The 22,886-nt window shown below is 40.8% G+C and overlaps 1 protein-coding gene across 1 annotated transcript in view; it reads left to right on the top strand.

The window, feature by feature from the left end:
• The window catches only part of LOC126335106 (sodium-coupled monocarboxylate transporter 1-like), a 121,283-nt gene extending 100,120 nt beyond the window's left edge, over positions 1–21,163 (top strand). The window contains exons 14-15 of the mRNA XM_049998044.1: positions 6,802–7,000; positions 18,471–21,163. Coding sequence (XP_049854001.1) covers positions 6,802–7,000; positions 18,471–18,743 — 472 coding nt within the window. The 3' untranslated portion in view covers positions 18,744–21,163. The remainder of the gene's footprint in view (positions 1–6,801; positions 7,001–18,470) is intronic.
• Positions 21,164–22,886: the final 1,723 nt, after the last annotated feature.

Here is a 22,886-nt window from a genome sequence, read left to right as displayed (position 1 = left end):
GGTAGTGATGGTGGTGGTGGTGATAAGAGGAGGGAGAAGGTGAAACCTGGTGCCAGCACATAGCCTACTCCTCAAGAATAGCACCAAGGGAGCCACCAAGCTTAATATCCCCATCCGACAGATGGAGCACCATCAACACTGTCATATGCATTCACTTCATGAGACAGTGTGGACGTGTTTGGTGTTTAAACCAGGACATTGGCGCAACGTCTGGTGATCAGGAACTTTACGCCATCACTTTTCCTCACCTTGCCGGCCAAATGCTGGCAGTAAAAGTTTTTCCAGCGCCAGGATTCGAACCTGCTGAACCCCAGGCCGAGTATCACCACTCAAGCGTGCGTTAACATCTTCAGCAATGAAGACGAGTGTAAGACGTAATCTCGTTCTCTCTACTGCAGGAATACAATGTAACGCAAGCGTTAAGGGATGTAGGCTGTATGGTACATGGAAGTCTGTATCGGTCTGAGGAGCGTGCAAGGAGAGCTGAAGTGGTCGAGACGTCCACATACAGTAACAGACCTACATCTATACCTAATAAAGTTCATGACAAAGTATATTGGGTCAGCGAATAAATTTCGTAATGCGCTCCATTCCTTGCTCACATAATGGCCAGCAAAAAGTTTCTATTCAAAGGCTGTACACTACAGAATCAGGCAAAACTGCCGTGAGCATTGATGCAATCACCCCACTGATGCACCAGGTTGAAGATAACCATTTGGTGAAACACCATATCCTGCTGCACGAAGAAGTCCATAACTGCCAGTTGCACATCCTTTTCCGATTTGAATCGTCGACCCTTCAAGACCTTCTTTAAGGGACTGAAGGCGTGATAATTGTATGGAAGATACCAAGACTATAGGGCACCTTTTCGAGCGTGTCCCATTTTAGTTGGCATAGCCTGTCCGTTACGACATTTGCAATATGGGGACTTGTTGTCATGAAGCAGTAGCACCGCTTGTCGGAGTTTTCCCAGGCGTTTCGCCTTCATTGCACGTATTCTTCAGTCTCTACATATGATTGTCGTTCGGCAGCCAAGAAAAGAATAACAGCATGTTGGTCCTGTTTGGATGCATTTGGTACTAATATAGCCATAATTCACATTTCCCTATTAACCACACACACACGCCCATCGGAAATATACGAATGCCTCAGTTTCCTTATCTGCATGTCTGTGCTTTTATAACCGAATCGGAATCGCGCTACATTGCATATACGCTGCAGCAACGTCCTCAGACAGAAACATTTTGATCGGCCCTCATAGAAAATGAAGGCGATGTCCGAGTTCTGCCCGTGTACTGGTCAGAATTGCTACACTGATTCGTGGACAAAGAGTGGCAATGTCATTGACAGGTGCCGTGTGCACGTGATCCTTGTCGTAACCTCACAAAAAGAAGTCTAATGGTGTGACAGCGGGAGAGGGTGCGGGCCATGTGATGGGACCATCCGGACCCATCCACTTCTCAGTAAATGTGTCATTCATCACATCCTGCACGCTCATTCTCCAATGTAGTGGAGCAATGTCATGCTGGAAGATGATGCACGGCTGCAGTTCTTCGATCTATGGTAGCAGGAACTGTGCAAACGTGTTCAGGTAAATATTTCCCGTTATGATGCTCTCTGCGAAGAAAAATAGGTCTGTCACCACATCGTGCAATGTGCCACAGCAAACATCAGGCTTGCCGACGGCCTTACCACAGTGGTAACACTGGTTCCCATCAAATCACCGAAGTTAAGCGCTGTCGGGCCTCGCTAGCACATGGAAGGGTCACTGTCCGGGTCTGCTGAGCGCTGTTGCAAGCTGTGTGTGCACTCACCCCTCGAAAGACCAATGATGGCGACTCTGGGCACGAAAACTGACAACGGTCAGGAGAGCAGTGTGCCAAACACATGCTCTTCGATATCCGCACCCAATGACGTGTAAGAACAGAGGATGACACGGTGGTCGGTTGGTGCCGTTGGGCCTTACGAGACCTGTTCCTACGGAGAAAGAGAGAGAGAGAGAGAGAGAGAGAGAGAGAGAGAGAGAGAGAGAGAGAGAGAGAGAGAGAACATTAGGCTTAGTCTTCCGAGATACTGTGTTGACGATCGTTGTTATTGGTCTGGTGAATCTAATAAAACATGTCCCAGACGTGTATCTGCTGTAGTTTTCCACAACATTCAGCGAAGCAAAGCTTATTATACAAGTACCTTTGTTTACTTTCCATTAAGAATATAGAAACGTTTAAGTCATGTTGACAACCGTTACCGAGTTGTTTCAGTCGTTTCCTAACCTTGTAACGAGTTAGTTTTCTGCATTGTTCAATCAAAGAACATAATAACAGTTATTTAAGTGAAACCACATAGTAACTGTTGTAGTTTGTAGATCATTTATGTAATAGAGATGCCTTTCATATTTACGACAGAGGAATACGCCGATATGGTGTTTATATATGGCAAATGTGATGGTAATGTTACGGCTGCAGCTAACGAATATCGCGAACGTTATCCAACTCGGAGGATTCCGAATGCACGAACCGTTAGTGGAGTATTTCGAATGTTAAGGGAGACAAGTTCTCTACCTAGCGTTCATAATCAGTACGAGCGCTCGACACGTGACGACGATAATGAGGATATTACGGATGCTGTTCAACGTAGCCCAGGTACCTGAACACGACGTATCTCTCAACGATTAGGCATTTCAAAACCTAAGATTGTGATGAGCCACAGTTTACTCGAGATGGTATAAACAATTTAGATAACGAGCACGTATGGTCTGAAGCAAACCCACATGCAACAGATCAACGCAATTTCCAGCAGCAATTTAGCATAAATGTGTGGTCTGGTATAATCAACACACGCTTTATTGGACCATTCATTTTCCCAGGACGTCTAATTGGCGGGACATACAATTCCTTCAAGAAGAAATACCCCGCTTGCTCGAAGATGTTCCACTTGCTACGCGATTTCAAATGTATTTTCAACATAACGGCGCGCCTCCACATTTCACCAACGCCGTTACTACACATTTTCACCAGAAATGGATCGGTCGTGGTGCTACAGGTCTGTGGCCGCCCAGATCGCCCGATTCAACACCAATGGATTTTTGGGAATGAATGAAAGACATAGTTTATGAGGACAATGTCGATACATGTAAGGCATTACTTGTTCGCATTATGAATTCAACAAGAACAATCCTGTGAAACTGAAACGAGCAACAAAATCTGCTCATACACGTGCACACATTTTTGAACATTTATTGTGAATGTATTGTGAAATTGTATGTACACTGTGCAACTTCCTTTCGCTGAACTTTTTTTTTGACATGAATTCACGTGTGCTATGGTATTAATAAAAGCAGATTATCTGACACATTCATACAGTTTCAGTTAACGTTATTACCATCATTTTTCCAAAATTAAATTCTCTACAACTTCTCTTGAAAACTTTGTGAAATTGTCTGGAATAAAAAAAAGAAAAACAGGGCCAAGTAGTTAATAAATTAAAAATTTTACGAAATTACTTATTTGCTTCTGTGGATGTTCTGGAAAACTACTGCAGATACACGTCTGGGATATGTTTTATTAGATTCACCAGATCAATAACAACAAAATAAATGGAAATCGTACTTTACTTTAACCTTGTACGGTTTTCTGATGGATTCATATTAGCGAAGTTGCTAAATTCCAGTCAAAATCATTTATTTGCAGTAGCTTCGTAACCAAACATTTGCGGACCTATGTTTATATGAACCTTTTTCTTTAGTTTTACTTGTAGAATAACATATTAAAATATTTGCATATCTTCGTGAATCACCCTGTATATGGAAACGTATTACCAAAAATCTCAAAAAGTTCTTGTCTGACTTACTTCAAATTTTTACACGCTACTCTAACAGCCATTTGGATGGACATAAACTACATATTTTTAATATATATAGTATATAAATACTGTACATAGGTTAAATATACAATAGTGAACGTTCTTAGCAAACAGGAAAGTTGTATATATGGCTTATTGCCTTATGGTTAGTATACTATTACAGAATCTGAATATGCAATAACAATTAAGAAGGCTCGCCGTCAGAGAAAGAGGAGGAGGAGGAGGGGGGGGGGGGGCAGGACACAGAGGTGGGAGGAAATGAAGACAGAAGCCGGAAAGCAGGGGACTGACTGACACACACACACACACACACACACACACACACACACACACACACAGAGAGAGAGAGAGAGAGAGAGAGAGAGAGAGAGAGAGAGGAGGGAGGAGATATGAGGGAGAAGGTGACGAGCAGAGAGAGGGAGTAGGAGCAGGAGACTGACAAATAACGGGGGTGGGGTGATGGACAGAAAACGAGGTGGGGGGGGAGGGGGAAGGAGATTACAACGTACGTCCAATTCCCATAGATGTTAGAAACGTATGATTTCAGTTTCCTTTCTTTTCCATTTAACCAGATTGAGCCACAGCAATAAATGGCTGGGAATAGATTAGTAGTCATAGTAGTAGTAGCAGTAGTAGTAGTAATATACTTCACTTTTGATAGGATCACCATCACCACTAGAGCTGACGTAGCCCATTAAACCAACAACTTCACCTACACCAACAACTACAACACCATTAATACCACCGTAACTCTTACAACTACCTACGAGTCATCTTCACAAAATTTGTACAGCAATTTCCCTTGTATCCAGGTTAGTGCAGACCTGAGAATGCACGGATAACCATAAAACTTGGGTACTCCAAAAAAGCACATTTTTACTCGGACCTGTTGTCTACTGGATTTATAAAACATGCTAGATGCCACATTTGAAAGCCCACTGCAATACTTAACGCATTGTTTGCCGAAAATTGAGAATTTATTCGCGAAATTAATCTTACATCAAGCTTTGATTCGTTTCACCTGCTGTTAGTTCATTTTCGGGAATTTACTCTGTTATTCGTTCACTTCTTTTTTCTTCCACCGACGGTTCTCATTTTCCCTGGAGAGTCAAAATATCTGTAGCTTCACATGAACTTTGTCCTGCACACTCTGAGAATAGATCGACGCTTCTCAGGGTCGCGATGTGCGTGGTAATGGGTTCCTCGATAGCCTAGTCCTCACGTTCTTCCTCTACCGAACACAATTTGTTCACCATATGTGCCCTTAGTTACTCAAATCCCCGTTCATGGGCATCACTATTCAACCACTCGCAAGTATTTTCGTCATTTACGTCTTCACGACCAGAAGACTAGACTCTGCATGAAAGTATTCGGTCGAATTATAACAGAGTAGTTCAGGCTTGGATTCTTTTAATTTCTTTTTCAGTCCTCAAAGTATGTGCGGATAATCAATCAGCTGGACAATCCAAAAGCTGGATAACCTGTACATCGATAGTCTGGGGCGTGGTGTATTGTTGTTTCTACTTTCAGTGTGTGAAACTTTGTTTCTCAGCTCAAAATGTACGGTATTTATTTCTCCGCCCAAAAAGCGCCGTACCATCCGTTATTTTGAAAATATCAAAGGATATATTTCGGAATGCTTTCCACTCTGCAGCATTATTTGCGCTGATTTGAAACTTCCAGGTAGATTAAAATTGTGTGCGGAACCCGAACTTGAACGTAGGATCTGAGAGAAATTTCTTCTGTCTAGGGCACTTCTTCGTAACATCCTTTCTTCCAAGAACATTTGTCCTCCATATTATGAGGGGCACCCAAAAATAACGGGAATTTTTATTGTTTTTCATATTTATTGAATTGTACATTCATAGTATTTTAGTCCTCTTCAAAGTATTGTCCATGTGCATTACTGCCCTTGTCTCAACGCTTTTGTCACTACTGAAAACTGTTCTAGAAATCCTGAGGCACGATACTGTTCGAAGCTGGTACTATGTTTTCTTTGATGTCATCCAAATCACTGACCCACTTTCTTTTCAGAACTTGCTTCATTCGTAATCCGTGAAAATAAAGAGTCAGATGGAGCCAGATCGGATGAGTAAGGTGGATGATGCACAAACACATGTTTTCCGCCATGAACTGTCGGACCGTCAGAGCTGTGTGGGGAGCATTTTCGTGGTGGAGCAACCAGTTCCCATTTCTCTGGGTTATAGCCGTTTTCGTCACACACTCTCTCGTAACCTTCTGAAACCATTCAGATAAAAATATTGGTTCACAGTCTGTCCTGGAGGGAAGAACTCCTTGTGGACAATGCCAATGACATATAAAAAAACAAATCAACATTGTTTTCACATTAAACCATACTTGATGTGTTTTCTTGGGTCGTGGTGACGTTTGAGTTTTCCACTGGCTCGACAGTTGCTTCTACTCTGGAGCACCCGTAGCACCAACTCTCATTGCAATTTCTTTAAGAAAATTTGGATTGTTCTGTACTTCACTCTGCAAGTGGCGACAAACATTCATGTTGTTTTCTCTTGGATCATGTGCGAGTATGTGAGGCATAAATTTCGCCAACACTCATCTCATGTGCAAATCTTCGGTTAAAGTTGGCTGGACGGTGCTCCACGACACTTTCGTTTCCCCAGAAATTAGGTCAATGGTTCTTCGACGATCTTCCTCAGTTGTGCGTTTTATTGTGGCAATGTTTTCGTCATTTCTTCCTATCGAATGACGATTGGGGCGTAGCATGTCTTCAGTTATCATTTTACCAGATTTGAAACGGGAAAGCCATTCGTAGACCTGTGATTTCCCCAAAGTGTCATCATTAAAGGCTTGTCGAAACATCCCAATGGTCTCGGCTGCAGTTTTCTCTAACAGAAAACAAAATTTTACACAGACTCTTTGCTCCTTCTTGTCCAGCATGTCATTAACTACCTGTGTTGTTTGCAGAGTGTTCGTGCTGTACCGGCTGTCCTACCTGTGGTACTCGGCCATCGGCTGTGTGACGACGGTGGTGGTGGGCCTGGTGGTGAGCCTAGTGACGGGTCCACGTGACCCCACCACGGTGGACCCGGCACTGCTGTCACCACCGGTGCGCGTCCTGCTCGACAACCTGCCCAAGAGCCTGCGCAACCGCCTCAGTCTCAGGGTGAGTAGCCTCCTCCTGAGGGCGCCAACAAGGGCACACCAGGCGAGGGATTAGTCACCCTAGGAGATAGCCCCCAAATACTGCCTCTAGTCCTGATAATGACCCAGTGAGAAGAAGAGACGCCAAAATTTCTTCAGGTATGCCAGTTCCAGATGAGGCCCCTCATTGATGAGTGAGTTCTGTGAAGCTACCAAGTTGTTGAGATGTTGACTGCTAAGTCAAACACACTGCCCCAAATACAATTTCGGAAAAAAATCGCAACACAAAAAATAATTAATGTAGAGTAAAGAAACTGCAGGAATACATTTGACTACGCATATTATTCAACTGATTAACACTGCGACATCACTGTTTAATGTAAGTGAAAGATAAGCCATTGCAAATTTGAAATAGTGTTACATTAATAACAAAAGTACTGGCTAGAATGTTGAATACGGGCAAGAAAATATGCATGCATTGTGTTGTACTGGTGGCAGATGTCAGTTTCTTGGATGAAGTTCCATGCTTATTACATTAATCAGTCAATACAGGGACGGTTAATGCTGGTTGTGGATAATGCTCGGTTTGTCATCCAATGCTGTCCCTTACGTGCTCGACTGGAGATGGATCTGGTGATCGACCAGGCCAAGGTAATATGCCGATATTCTGTAGAGCATGCTGAGCTACAACAGCGGTACGTAGGAGAGCGTTATCCTGTTGGAAAACACCCACTGGAATGCTGTTCATGAATGGCGGCACAACAGGTCGAATCATCAGATTGCTGCACAAATTTTCAGTCAGAATGCATGGGTAACCACGTGAGTGCTCCTGTTGTGATGCGAAATTGCACCCTAGATCATAACTCCAGGTGTAGGTCCAGTGTGTCTAGGTCACATAAATGTTGGTTGCAGGCCATCAACTGGCCTCCATATAACCAACACACAGCCATCGCTGGCACCGGGGTAGAACTAGCTTTCATCAGAGAACACAACAGATTTCCATCCTGCCCTCCAATGAGTTCTCGCTTCACATCACTAAAGTCGCAAGTGGTGATGGTTTTGGGTCACTGGAATGCACGTTGCAGGGTGCCTGGTTTGGAGCTGTCCTAGAAGTAACCGATTTCTAACAGTTTGTTGGGTCACTGCGGCACCAAGTGCTGCTAAATTTGCTGTTCAGATGCCTGAGTTAGACTGGAATATGCATAGTTATAATTATGTTGGGTCTATATGACTGCTTATAACGTACTAATGATAGCTGCACTATCAGTTGAAATCTAGATCTGCACTGAAATAAAACAGGCAGATGAAATTACGACTGATGCTGACCTTTCTGTCCTGGACTGCATCATGATCGTGCGGTACAATCATTCCTGTAGAACTGAACATGACATTGCTAAAATATTTTCATCATTGGTTGTAGGGATACTTTACACAGGGTTGTCGTAGCGAGATTGAATATTGTAATCCCCAAATCGTCGAAAAATATACCTATTCAAAAAACCAGATAAAAATTCACTTGACGCCTTCCTGAGAGACAATCTCCACTCATTCCAAATTAATAATATAAGTGTGGGCCAGATGTGGCTTAAATTCAAAGAAATACACTCCTGGAAATTGAAATAAGAACACCGTGAATTCATTGTCCCAGGAAGGGGGAACTTTATTGACACATTCCTGGGGTCAGATACATCACATGATCACACTGACAGAACCACAGGCACATAGACACAGGCAACAGAGCATGCACAATGTCGGCACTAGTACAGTGTATATCCACCTTTCGCAGCAATGCAGGCTGCTATTCTCCCATGGAGATGATCGTAGAGATGCTGGATGTAGTCCTGTGGAACGGCTTGCCATGCCATTTCCACCTGGCGCCTCAGTTGGACCAGCGTTCGTGCTGGACGTGCAGACCGCGTGAGACGACGCTTAATTCAGTCCCAAACATGCTCAATGGGGGACAGATCCGGAGATCTTGCTGGCCAGGGTAGTTGACTTACACCTTCTAGAGCACGTTGGGTGGCATGGGATACATGCGGACGTGCATTGTTCTGTTGGAACAGCAAGTTCCCTTGCCGGTCTAGGAATGGTAGAACGATGGGTTCGATGACGGTTTGGATGTACCGTGTACTATTCAGTGTCCCCTCGACGATCACCAGAGGTGTACGGCCAGTGTAGGAGATCGCTCCCCACACCATGATGCCGGGTGTTGGCCCTGTATGCCTCGGTCGTATGCAGTCCTGATTGTGGCGCTCACCTGCACGGCGCCAAACACACGTACGACCATCATTGGCACCAAGGCAGAAGCGACTCTCATCGCTGAAGACGACACGTCTCCATTCGTCCCTCCATTTACGCCTGTCGCGACACCACTGGAGGCGGGCTGCACGATGTTGGGGCGTGAGCGGAAGACGGCCTAACGGTGTGCGGGACCGTAGCCCAGCTTCATGGAGACGGTTGCGAATGGTCCTCGCCGATACCCCAGGAGCAACAGTGTCCCTAATTTGCTGGGAAGTGGCGGTGCGGTCCACTACGTCACTGCGTAGGATCCTACGGTCTTGGCGTGCATCCGTGCGTCGCTGCGGTCCGGTCCCAGGTCGACGGGCACGTGCACCTTCCGCCGACCACTGGCGACAACATCGATGTACCGTGGAGACCTCACGCCCCACGTGTTGAGCAATTCGGCGGTACGTCCACCCGGCCTCCCGCATGCCCACTATACGCCCTCGCTCAAAGTCCGTCAACTGCACATACGGTTCACGTCCACGCTGTTGCGGCATGCTACCAGTGTTAAAGACTGCGATGGAGCTCCGTACGCCACGGCAAACTGGCTGACACTGACGGCGGCGGTGCACAAATGCTGCGCAGTTAGCGCCATTCGACGGCCAACACCGCGGTTCCTGGTGTGTCCGCTGTGCCGCGCGTGTGATCATTGCTTGTACAGCCCTCTCGCAGTGTCCGGAGCAAGTATGGTGGGTCTGACACACCGGTGTCAATGTGTTCTTTTTTCCATTTCCAGGAGTGTAGTATCGGCAGCAATTGAGAGGTTTATACCAAATAAACTAACAAACGACGGAGCTGATCCTCCTTGGTACATAAAACGGGTTAGAACACTGTTGCAGAAACAATGAAACAAACAAGCCAAATTTAAACAGACGCAAAATCTCCAAGATTGGCGATCCTTTACAGAAGCTCGAAATTTAGCGCGGAGTTCAATGCGAGACGCCTATAACAGTTTCCACAACGAAACTTTGTCTTTTGGCAGAAAATCCAAAGAGATCCTGGTCGTATGTGAAGTATAATAGCGGCAAGAAACAATCCATGCCTTCTCTACGCGATAACAATGGAGATACTATCAAAGACAGTGCTGCCAAAGCAGATTTACTACACGCAGCCTTCCGAAACGCCTTCCCAAAGGAAGACGAAGTAAATATTCCAGAATTCGAATCGAGAACAGCTGCCAACATAAGTTATGTAAAAGTAAATATCCTCGGAGTAGTGAAGCAACTCAAAATCATTTAATAAAAGCAAGTCTTCTGGTCGAGACTGTATACCAATTAGGTTTCTTTCGGAGTATGCTGGTGTATTAGCTCCATACTTAACAATCATATAAAACCGTTCGCTCGACGAAAGATCCGTACCCAAAGACAGGAAAGTTGCACAGGTCACACCAATAATCAAGAAAGGTAGTAGGAGTAATCCACTAAATTACAGTCCCATATCGTTAACGCCGATATGCAGCAGGATTTTAGAACATATATTGTGTTCGAACATTATGAATTACCTCGAAGGAAACGGTCTATTGACACACAGTCAACATGGGTTTAGAAAACATCGTTCCTGTGAAACACAACTAGCTCTTAAATGAAGTCTTCAGGGGTTGTCAGCCGAGTAGCATCGTCGTCTCGTAGCTACTCGGCTGACAACCCGTGAAGATTTCATATATGAAATTCGCCTAGAAAGCCTGCACTCGCATACAACTAGCTCTTTATTCACATTAAGTGCTGAGTGCTATTGACAAGGGATGCCAGATCGATTCAGTATTCCTGGATTTCCGGAAGGCTTTTGACACTGTACCAGATAAGCGGCTCGTAGTAAAATTGCATGCTTATGGAATATCGTCTCAGTTATGTGACTGGATTTGCGATTTCCTGTCGGAGAGGTCACAGTTCGTAGTAACTGATGGAAAGTCATCGAGTAAAACAGAAGTGATTTCAGGCGTTCCCCACGGTAGTGTTATAGGCCCTTTGCTGTTCCTTATCTATATAAACGATTTGGGAGACAGTCTGAGCAGCCGTCTTCGGTTGTTTGCAGATGACGCTGTCGTTTATCGACTAATAAAGTCATCAGAAGAGCAAAACAAACTACAAAACGATTTGCCGGCCGGAGCGGTTCTAGGCGCTACAGTCTGGAGCCGCGCGCCCGCTACGGTCGCAGGTTCGAATCCTGCCTCGGGCATGGATGTATGTGATGTCCTTAGGTTAGTTAGGTTTAAGTAGTTCTAAGTTCTAGGGGACTGATGACTTCAGAAGTTAAGTCCCATAGTGCTCAGAGCCATTTTTTTGCAAAACGATTTAGAAAAAATATCTGAATAGTGCGAAAAGTGGCAGTTGACCCTAAGTAACGAAAATTGTGAGGTCATGACTAATAAATGGAACTCGTTAAAGTTCGGTTACACAATAAATCAATCTAATCTAAAAGCTGTAAATTCAACTAAATACCTAGATATTACAATTACGAACAACTTAAATTGGAAAGAACACACAGAAAATGTTGTGGGAAAGGCTAACCAAAGGCTGCGTTTTATTGGCAGAACACTTAGAAAATGTAACAGACCTACTGAGGAGACTGCCTACACTACGCTTGTCCGTCCTCTTTTAGAATACTGCTGCACGGTGTGGGATCCTTATCAGGTAGTACTGACGGAGTACATCGAGAAAGTTCAAAGAAAGGCAGCAAGTTTTGTATTATCGCAAAATATGGGAGAGAGCGTCACAGAAATGATACGGGATATGGGCTGGAAATCATTAAAACAAAGGCGTTTTTCGTTGCGAAGGAATCTTCTCACGAAATTCCAATCACCAACTTTCTCCTCCGAATACGAAAATATTTTGTTGACACTGACCTACGTAGGGCGGAACGATCACCACGATAAAATAAGGGAAATCAGAGCTCGGCGCGCGCTATACGAGATTGGAATAATAGAGAATTGTGAAGGTGGTTCGATGAACGCTCTTCCAGACACTTAAATGTGATTTGCAGAGTATCCATGTAGATGTAGTTGTACTTATTCATGTATCTTTTTCGCCTAATTTATCAAGAAGTTGGTAATCATGTATATGTTTACATATGAATGATGGCAACAAAATCTCAAGTTCCTGATAATTTGTAACTAGTGCAGTCTTGAGACTAATGAGCTAGCTCATGACCTCCTGATAGCCAAAGGACTGTAATAAGTAATAAAATTAATTTCGATAAGCTGTGGACCAATAGCAGAGATTTTTAGGTATTGTGAACATGCCATATAAATGAAAATACTGAAGAATTTTTGGAATGTAGGGTCTAAATGATTTTGTTATGTTATTGGCAGTGATAATGGCAAAATTCCAAGACTTGCAAGAATGTTTTAATTTCAAGTTTTAAGTAGGATAACAAAGGACAACAGAAATATTTTTTTCATGTTGAATAAGCACCAATATACAGCCTTTTACTTATACTGTGAAACTTTTCTTCTTGCCCAATTTTGTGATTCTAAACTGATGGGAATACCCTATAGGTTTTGATGAGTGAGTTTGTGAGTACCAAAATACGTGAAATAAATAGCTGTATCTTCTGATTGCACTGACTTAGAACTGAACATTTATTACACCAGCAAGCGATGATAGATCTCAGTACGTGAAATAAATTTCAACTTGATACGTCTACCGGTTCCCAAAACAAAGAAGAAGAAGAAGAAGAAGCTTTGAACAGTCGATCAGACAGACATACAACAAAGTGATCCTATAAGGGTTCCATTTTTACCAACTGAGGTACAAAACCCTAAAAAGGTGCAGACTAAGTTCTTAAGTATGCAGATGCCATCTGCACTGTAGTTAAGTGTCAATGTATATCAAAGTCACAGCCATATCAAATATCTTTTCATATATATTTGACCTACTTGAAGAATTTTTGACCTGTACAAAACCCTGAGATATGAGAGGTTAGGGAGAAGCACAGGAAGTAGGACAGCTCTTGTTCTCAGTACTTGGTGTAACAAAAGCAGCTTTATAAACTCTGGGCTGCATTCCTCATAGTAACAAAAGATAAAAAGCCCATGTAAACAAATACCAGAAAATGCATGATTTTTGAAATATGAATGAAATATCACTTTTCTGAAGGTTCTGAATTTAATTAATGAAAGGAGAAAAATATAAAAATGCTGTAAATCAAGCAGGCAGACATCTAAAATACGAGACTGACAGAGAGGGCAAAATGACAAACAATGAATGGCTAGAAGGTATGTGCAAGGCTGCAGTAACATATTTGAATGTAGGAAAGATAGATGCTGTTTATAGGCAAATAAGAGAGAGAGCTTTGGAGGAAAGAGGAGCAGCTGTACGAACATCAAGAGCTTAGATAGCACGGCAGTATTAAGCCAAGAAGGGAATGATGAAAGTTAGGAGGATTATATAAAATGTCTGTACATAGGAACGAACATGAAGACAGTATTATGGAATGAGAAGAGGATTAATAGGAGATGGGGGATATGACACAGGGAAAAGAATCTGAGAGATCACTAAAGCATCTAAGTCAAAATAAGCCACCTGGAGTAGATGAGATCCCCTTGCAATTATAAAGATCTTATGGAGAACCAACCATAACAAAACTATTCCTCCCAGTGTGTAAGATACATGATACATGCAAAATATCCCCAGATTTCAAGTACAATGTAACAATGCCAGTTCCACAGAAGTTAACTGCTGACAGGTGTGAATATTACAAAACAATTAATTTATCACTGTAGCAAAATATTTACAGAACAATATGAAGGGTAGCAGAAGTCAACCTCAGAGAAGACTATCTTGGGTTCTGGAGAAATGTAGGACAACAAAAAAGTGAGACTGACAGAAAGTGCAAAATTACAAAGCATGGATGGCTAGTAGAAGCCAACCTCAGAGAAGATTACTTTGGGTTCTGGAGAAATGTGGGTCAACATGAGGCAATAGTGACCTACAAGTTTTATTAGAAGTTTGACTGAAGGAAAGCAAACCTACATTTATTCCACTTGCAGTTTCCCTTGCAAAAAGCATTTGACAATTTCAGCTGGACTACAGTCTTTCAAAATTCTGAATGTATCAGGGAAAAAGTATAGGGAGCAAAACATTATTACATGATTTTTATAGAATCGAGACCCCTGTTATGAATGTCGAAGAACCTGAAAGGGAAGCAACAGTTGAGAGCATAGTGAGACAGGGTTGTAACCTATCCCTGAAGTTACTGGATCTGTATATTGAGCAACAGTAAAGGAAATGAGGCAGATATTTGGAGATGGAATTATAGGTCAGGGAGAAGAAATAAAAACATTGTGGTTTGCTGCTGACACTGCAGTTCTCTAGAAAAAGGCAACATATTTGAAATATCAGTTGTACAGACTAGATACTGTCTTGAAAGGAGTTTATGTGATGACCATCAACAAATATAAAACAAGGGCAACTAAATTAAATCAGATGATGCTGATCAATTGGATTATAAAATAAGCTACTAACTGTAGTATTTGTTATTTGGGTAGCAAAATAACTGTGGCTGGTGAAGACCCTAAGTGCAGACTGGCTATAACAAGAAAAATACTTCTGAAAAAGTGAAGTGTTTCAATGCCTAATATAAATTTAAGTGTTTAGAAGTCTTTTCTAAAGGTGTTTGCCTAAAGTGTAGCCTTGTACAAAAATGAAATGGGAATGGTTAACAGTCCAGACAAGAGGAGGATGGAATCTCTTGAAATTCAGTTTTACAGAAGAATGTTGAAAATTAGGTGGGTAAATTGGCTAACTAATGAAGAGGTAGTGAATTGAATTTGGGAGAAAAAAGTTTATGACAACTTCGCTGACAGAAGGGATTGGTTAATAGAACATACACTGACACTTTAATTAATCATCAGCTTGGTGAGGAAAGTGTTACAGGTAAAAACTGCAGAGGGAGACATGAATACAGTAAGCAAGTTCCAGTGGAAGTAGGTTACAGTGGTTAAGCAGAGATGAAGAGAGTTGCCGAATATACACTGGTGTGGAGAACTGCATCACACCAGACTTCAGACTGATGACCATAACAACAATAGAACATGTTTTGTGGTTAAATCAGAAACTAGCAACAAATATTTCAGCTGTCCTCCGTGTACTTCACCCTTGCGTACGCAACAGGATCATGGACTGTCACACCCCTTAGTCACCAATGGATGTGGCTGACTGATTTTGCAGTCTTCCACGACATATTGAAGAAGTGTAACTGCCTAGGACTGTCTACTGAATAAACCAATTGTTTACCTATGGAAGTAACAACAAAAACGGTTAAAGTCTGTGAAACATGCACACCACAGAACAGGTGGTGCCCTCCATACGTATCATTACAACAGGTAACATAATAGTGCATTTCAAACAGCGCTGGAGTCACATCAGACATGAATCACATGCTTCATGTTATTTGCAGGGGCACACCCTTTTGTGGGGTGCAAGCTTGTGTAGATGCTGAGAAGGGTATATGGAACATTTGATATCAATTTCTAACTTGAGAAATCAGTAAAATATTCATTCATTATTAAGTTGCAAATCAGGTACCAGTACCTCCAGAGATAGTTTATATAATTATTTTCCTTGTTTTGGAAAGAGTAAATCATACTTATGATACAACCTGTATACAACATCCAACATAGTGTGCACAAAAACTCAGATCATTTGATGACAGTTGAACTGTATGCACAAACGTAACATTCTTAACAAGGCAGTTTTTTATTTAGCTGTGAGTGCATTGGAGACACTTTATGCAGAATGTTCAGCCAGTAAAATAAAGAGCAATTTACCTTATAGAGCATCACACCATGACAATAAGGCCAGTGGCAGTGTGCATAAATATTCTGTGACATGTATGTGTTGTGTTATTCTTTGATTTTTCAAGTTAGTTTAGTATTCTGTGCCTCATGTATTAAGAAATCTGACATAACTATACATTAATATAATGTAATATGTGAAAATAAATTATTAACACTCAGATGTTAACTAAATATTTCGGTGACCCCAACATTATTTTACATCATTACACTGGCTCCGACACACCTTATCACATCACAATAAGTCAGCTGCATCACATTTATTTTTACACTCAAAATGCGAAACTCAACAATAAATGCAGCACCAGCTGCAAGCAGTGGGATCAGCAGAATTGTGATCAAACCCCCATGATTCTGGCAAAATAACCCTGTATTACAGTTCGCACAACTGGAAGGCCAGTTCATGTTATCACAGATATCATAACATAAAACCAAATACAGCTATGCCATCACACCACCAAATGAAGATCTAGCTGCAGAAGTGCAAAACATCCTCGCTCCACCCCTGAACACTGAACAATACATGTCTGTAAAAAGTGCTTTACTGACATGGATATATCAATCAGCAATGAAGTAACTGGAAAAACTTTTGTGAAGGAAAAACTCTGTTATCATGCCCATTGCAGCTCCTATGACACCTATCCACACTGGCGAGTAATACAGTCAGTGACGACGTACTATAATACATCTAGTTGTCCTCACTACCTACCGATACACAGAAAATTTTAACAGTTTGCACTGCTGATTTGAATGTGCTAGCACAGACAGCAGACAGCAGACAGCAGACAGCAGTGGAAATGTATCCATCTGCAAGCATGTCCACATTAGTTTCACAATAAGATAACATGCCTGCACTGACTCTTCCATCCCTGCAGTTGCAGTTACCTGAACTGACTACACAAATCACTACACTGCAAACGACACAAACTCATCATTGGCTATGTCATCGATCATTGCGAAGCTGCAATCAATCACCTGTCATGACAAATAACTGCCAGTACCATAAGAAGTTTGGCAGCAATGCCCAGAAATGTACGCCACCATGCAAATGGAAACATGATACAGAGTGCATATCTGCAGCAGCTACACCTGACAATAGCAGACATTGCCTTTTCATCATGGACCATGACACAAAAACACATTATTTGGTACACACAGTGGCAGAACTGTCAGTGCTCCTACCAACCCAACTACCACACCTTAACTGCTTATTCGCCGCCAACAACTCCAAGTTCAGGACATATTAGGGAATCTGACATATCTATATATGCAAGTATTAATGTAATGAAATATGTGGAAATAAATCATTAACTCTTAGAAGTTAACCACAACCTCAGATGTGGATGAATGCAAGAAAATCCAAATGACATTAGCAAAAACTCCTTAGTTTTTGAGTACAGCATTAGTAATATGAATTTGGACTCCAACACATCTGTTGTACATGTAGAAGTACAAGTCAGCAAGAAGTGAGACAAGGATATAAAATCAGTTTTATGGACAAAAGGGCACAAATAGATGATTTACGTTTACTAGAGCACTATTGCGAAGCAGTACACATACAGAGGAAACTGTGTACCAGAACCAATCAATTCTTTAGTGTTGCTCAAGTACTTGGGGGTCTTAACCAATTTCTGGTCCCTTTAATCCCCCAAACCAACCAACCAACCAATCTTAACCAATCCAAGTTAAAAGAATGAATCAAATAGATTCAGAGGCCCAATGCAGTATTCATAACCACTACATCCTGTCAATGTAAGATTGTTACAGAGGTAACAAGGGTATTGTACAGGATCACTGGAAGAAATGACTTCCTCCTCATGAATTCTCTTTGGAAAGATCAGACAAACTATAGTTGAGACAGGCCAGCAAACTACTGAACTGTTCTCCTACCACTAGAATATACCTCATAAAATGATGGTAAAAACAATACAGGAGAAATTAAAACCCATATGAAAGCACCACGAAGCAAGAAAGTAAATAAACTCTATTGTGAAGTTATAACTACAGTAAAACATGTTTAGATATCTACTAACATTAAACTGTGTTCTTGCTGCTAGGCATATCCTGTTGATCATTATTTTCTGCAAGCACCAGAACAGATTGTAATAGTCCAGAATGATTCTATTTTTCCCATACTCCATTCATGAATGGAACAAATAAGATTCATGATGAATTATACAAGGTGTACTTGGTCACCATTGCCCAGTGGCTCCAGAGTGTGTGTGTAGAGAAAAACACATGTTTTGAAAAAGACACATATTCTGATCACCAAAACTCCACAATTATCATCACCCATTTAATATGGTGCACTGCCTATAATCACAACTTATTAAACTCTGATTTTGTCACACTCCTTCTAGTCACATTATTGTATATCTTTATTTCTTGATTTTGACAATGTAACTTTCTCTTATAGGACATGTCCAAGCGCAGATTCTCCACTGTGCGACCGCCCTGCGTCTCATCCATATACCGTGGTGGCATCATCAACGCTGGTATCTCTCTGGATGATGAAAAGCCAGTGGCGCCACCCTCAGCGACTGTAACTTCTTCACAAGCACCACCACCAGCTTCAATGGGAGGTGGCAGTCAGAATGGAATGCCACAGCAAATGCAACCAGATGGTTCGCCACAAAAAAAAGTATCATCTTCCAATGACAACAATGGGATGTACTTTGCTAAACTGTAGCACTAAATTAAAATGATGGTGGATGGAATCATATACCCCAAGTATTAGAGGGCTAACTGTAAATCCACTATCTGTCATGCCAACCATGTATATAATTGTGAGAAATCTCTGCCACTGAGAAGAGAATACTCTCTCTCTTGACATATAAAAGACACACGACCACTGAGAGGGAGAGGACACACTGAACAGGGCACTGGCTTTATTGTGAGCACACCTGTAAACTGATAATTAATGAAACTCATTAATTTCTACTAGGTAGCAATTCCATTGTACCATGAGCATTTGGCTCTCCCTCTACAGTTCTTGATCGTTCTCATCAGTGCCAGTGGTAATGGTTCATAGGACAATTTTTGTACTTTCTGATCCAAATTAGAATGTTTGACAGCAATTTATTTGTATTCATTCATGAAAACGTACTGTCTTTGTTTTCTTGTAATTACTGCTTTACTTAAAACTATAATTAGAACACTCATTCATAGTAGGTTTTATTCTGCAAGTTCTGTTTCACTGGGAAAGAATTATTTTTGTTGTAATTCTTTTCTCATCAAGAGGTAAACCAATTGTCTATTTCAGATTCAACTCTGTGCCTCTTAGATCTATTTCTTATTTTGAGTACCAGCAATTCACTTTCCTCATGAATGGTAACGGAGGATTGTTTTAGGTTACCTTCCATTGGGCATCTATCATTTTGTTTACAATCCATCACTTAAGTTCATAATCACTTTTGTTTACAATGTTAGATGTCAAACTCTGTAGTTGAGCTGTTCCATTTCACTAAATTTCTCATACTAATGCTTCTCTTGACCACTAGAATCTCTGCTTGTGCCCTTCTTTATTAGTACCCATTGTTCACTGCCATATGGATAGCACAATGAAATGATAGTTTCATATCAATCATTATTTTTGCTACTTCCCTTTACTTTATTTTAATTTCTAAGATTATTTTAAGGTTCTTATAGATATAACTGAAATTTCTTAGCTTACAGTCGATATAGATGGATGATTTCTAACAACCAAGAAACTTGGTCAGTGGTACTGGTTCCTAGCATTTTGTAGTAATAGAGTTAGCTAAGTTCATCAGTGGATAACACTGCTAGCTTCACTGTTGTTACTCATATGAACTGCTATGTAAAAGAGGGTGGACACATGTCAATGATGTCATGATAGCTGCAAATAGAATGTCAAAGAGATTCATTATAAAATTGAAAGTTATCATTTCATATCTTTACAAAGAAATAAATACAAATATCTCATGAGTATACAAATGGAAGAAACTGAACTTACAATAAGTTCCGAAATCAGACATATTAAACAATTTGAGAGGGTAAAATTAATTCATTGTCTATGTCAGTACGTAGGCACTTTACATTTATACAACAGTTCTACTTATTTCCTTGGTCTCACTCATATAGCTGCTCAATTTCAAATTGTGAGCATTCTTTGTAAATTGAGAAAAACAGTTCCAAAAGAAATGAAACATAAACTCATCAAAATACTTTCTGTTCTCTTCCTATGAAAGATTTTATTAGTTTGTTAAAAATATTATTGCAGAATAGACCAAAGAACTATCTCTACAAATACACTTGTCACTCATCAATGTTACCATATGTGTATCTTAGTGAAGTACTGCCTTTTTTTAAATACAAAATGAAAGTAACTATCAGCTGTACAGTTTGAAAATTTTCTGAAATTTTTTATCGCACCTGAGCTTTCCATTTTTTTTTCCCGTCCTTGTTAAACAATGTTCATTCATCATTAACAATTCCTCAAACATACACATATATTACCAAAGAGTGTTAGCCATGTTATAAAAACAAAGTAACACAACGTAATAAATTGTTTGGGATATTAAGTTATAAAAAGATCATGTTTATCTTTGTGTCTCTTCCAAGACAAACAGTGAGAAATTTTATAAATACTATAATATTTTCTTTCTTTGTTTATGAAAGAAGAAGTTAATATGACACTGACTAGTTACAGAAACATATATACTGTACTTTACGTATTGATGTGGAGATCTATATGTGTTTGATATGTGAAGCTGTCTCTGTAAACAAAGGGAACAAAATGGAAGGTATTAAGTTACATGTAATTATATCTAGAAGATTTAGAAGTGATTTTGTGCATTTAGTAGAATGCTTGCATTTCAACATATGTAGCATGTAGCTGTTACATTAGAACATTCACTGTGTCTAGAAAGACTATATCAACTGCATAGCTTAGATAGCCAAGAGTACAAAGCAAATAGAAATAATATTATAGAAATGTAAACAGTAATAGACAGTGAACTTAAAGTTTACACACTCTTTTATTGTCTTGCCATTTAGTATCAATATATGTATGCATGAAACTATATAAGACAATGTACAATCATAAAGATATGTATCAAAAATTAATTAATAAAATTAATTTAGAGAGCATCAGTAAACACTGTTCATTTAATTGTGATTCCCAGTAAAAAAAAAAAAGTATCTGCTGCTCTTTTATTGTTATGATACTCCCTACACTACTCAGTAGTGCTGGTACGATAATCACAGAGGGATGACACTTTCCTGTGGCCAATGGCATTAATGGCAAATAGTCTAACTGTGTCGCCAATTATATCTTACTAAACATTTATACACGGTGTCACTCATAAAAGTCATCAGGCTTATTTTCTCTCGTGTTTCAGTAGATATTTGCAATTTATCTTTTGCAGTGTGTAGCTGTAGTCAGCCCACACAAATACTGCTTATCACGCTCTTCATGCAATGACCTGTGTCGACAGAGAGCATCAGTTTGTTTTCCATTGTGAACAAAACAATTTTCAGAGTGGAATTTAATGTGCCCATTCAATAGAGTGGCCTGAAATTAATCTAGTGTGATATTAATTTTGTCATTGTGAATTAACAAGAACAGAAAAACATGAAAAATAACCAGCACTCCAGCAGCGAACAAACAGTGTGCTGTTGCATGTCAGTAGCAGTCGGGGGGGAGAGGAAGGGGAAAGGGGGAAAGGGGGGGGGGGGGGAGCAGGGCAATGCTGTTGCTGCTGGAGTACTGGGTATGTGTCTGAAAACTTAGGAAAGAGATCCTGTATATATTCAGAAAATTGTTAATAATAAAGTTCATGCAGTCAAATACTTGCATAAATCCTTTAGTGGCTAAGTATGTTTCAGCTGATAAGTCACTTTCAATAGTCGATAGATATTTCTTATCCAATCCCTTCTACCAGAACATGCAGAGAGTTACGTTTCATGTGACGCTACCATACACAACTTTTAACTTCTTTCTGAGAACCACAACCCAGTCACACTGGTCGTCCTATAGTTGCTGACTTCAAAGTACCCACTGAACAGATCTCTGCTTTAGTTGATCAACACCTGCAACATCTAGAATAAAGATAACCCTCCTACATTAAATACACCAACCACTTCTTAGATCGTCTGAAATCCATGTCTGTCCCACTTTCACCGCACACCTTCCTGCCACAACTGATGCCACCTCCATCTATACTAACATCTCCCATGCACACAGCCTGTCTGCTGTTGAACATTACCTCAACCCGCACCTAACTGATTATAAACATATGACATACTTCCTGCTCAACTTACTCAACTTCATGCTTACAACAACTACTTTATCTCTGACAGGTATTCATACAAACAGATCATCATCACAGCCATGGCAACCAAGATGGCTCCTTCGAATGCCAACCATTTAATGAGTTGCCTGGAGAGGGCTTCATTGGGATCCAAAAGCATTCAGCCTCTGGTTTGATTTAGATACACTGATGACCTCTCTGCAGTATGGATTCATAAAGAGGCTGATCTGTTAAAATTTTTGGAATCTCTAAAAACATTCTCCCATTATATTTTGCATGGTCCTGTTACGAATTTCACATCACTTTCCTTGATGTTGACCTCTTCCTCACTGAGGATCAGCTACACACTCCTGCTCACATCAAACTTACAAACAAACAACAGTACTTATACTTTGACAGGTGCCATTCTTTCCATGTAGAACGTTCCCTCCAATATAGCCTTAGCATTCAAAATAAACATATTTGTTCAGATGCAAATTCGTTACAGTAATATACCACCATTCTCACCTCAGCCCTCACTTTACGTAACTATCCCACTAGCTTAGTTCAAAAGCAGATTT

This window comes from Schistocerca gregaria, chromosome 2, assembly GCF_023897955.1.
Source record: "Schistocerca gregaria isolate iqSchGreg1 chromosome 2, iqSchGreg1.2, whole genome shotgun sequence".
Lineage (NCBI taxonomy): Eukaryota > Metazoa > Arthropoda > Insecta > Orthoptera > Acrididae > Schistocerca > Schistocerca gregaria.
The sequence above is the reverse complement of the archived record's forward strand: the minus strand, read 5'-3'. Positions and strand labels throughout refer to the sequence as shown.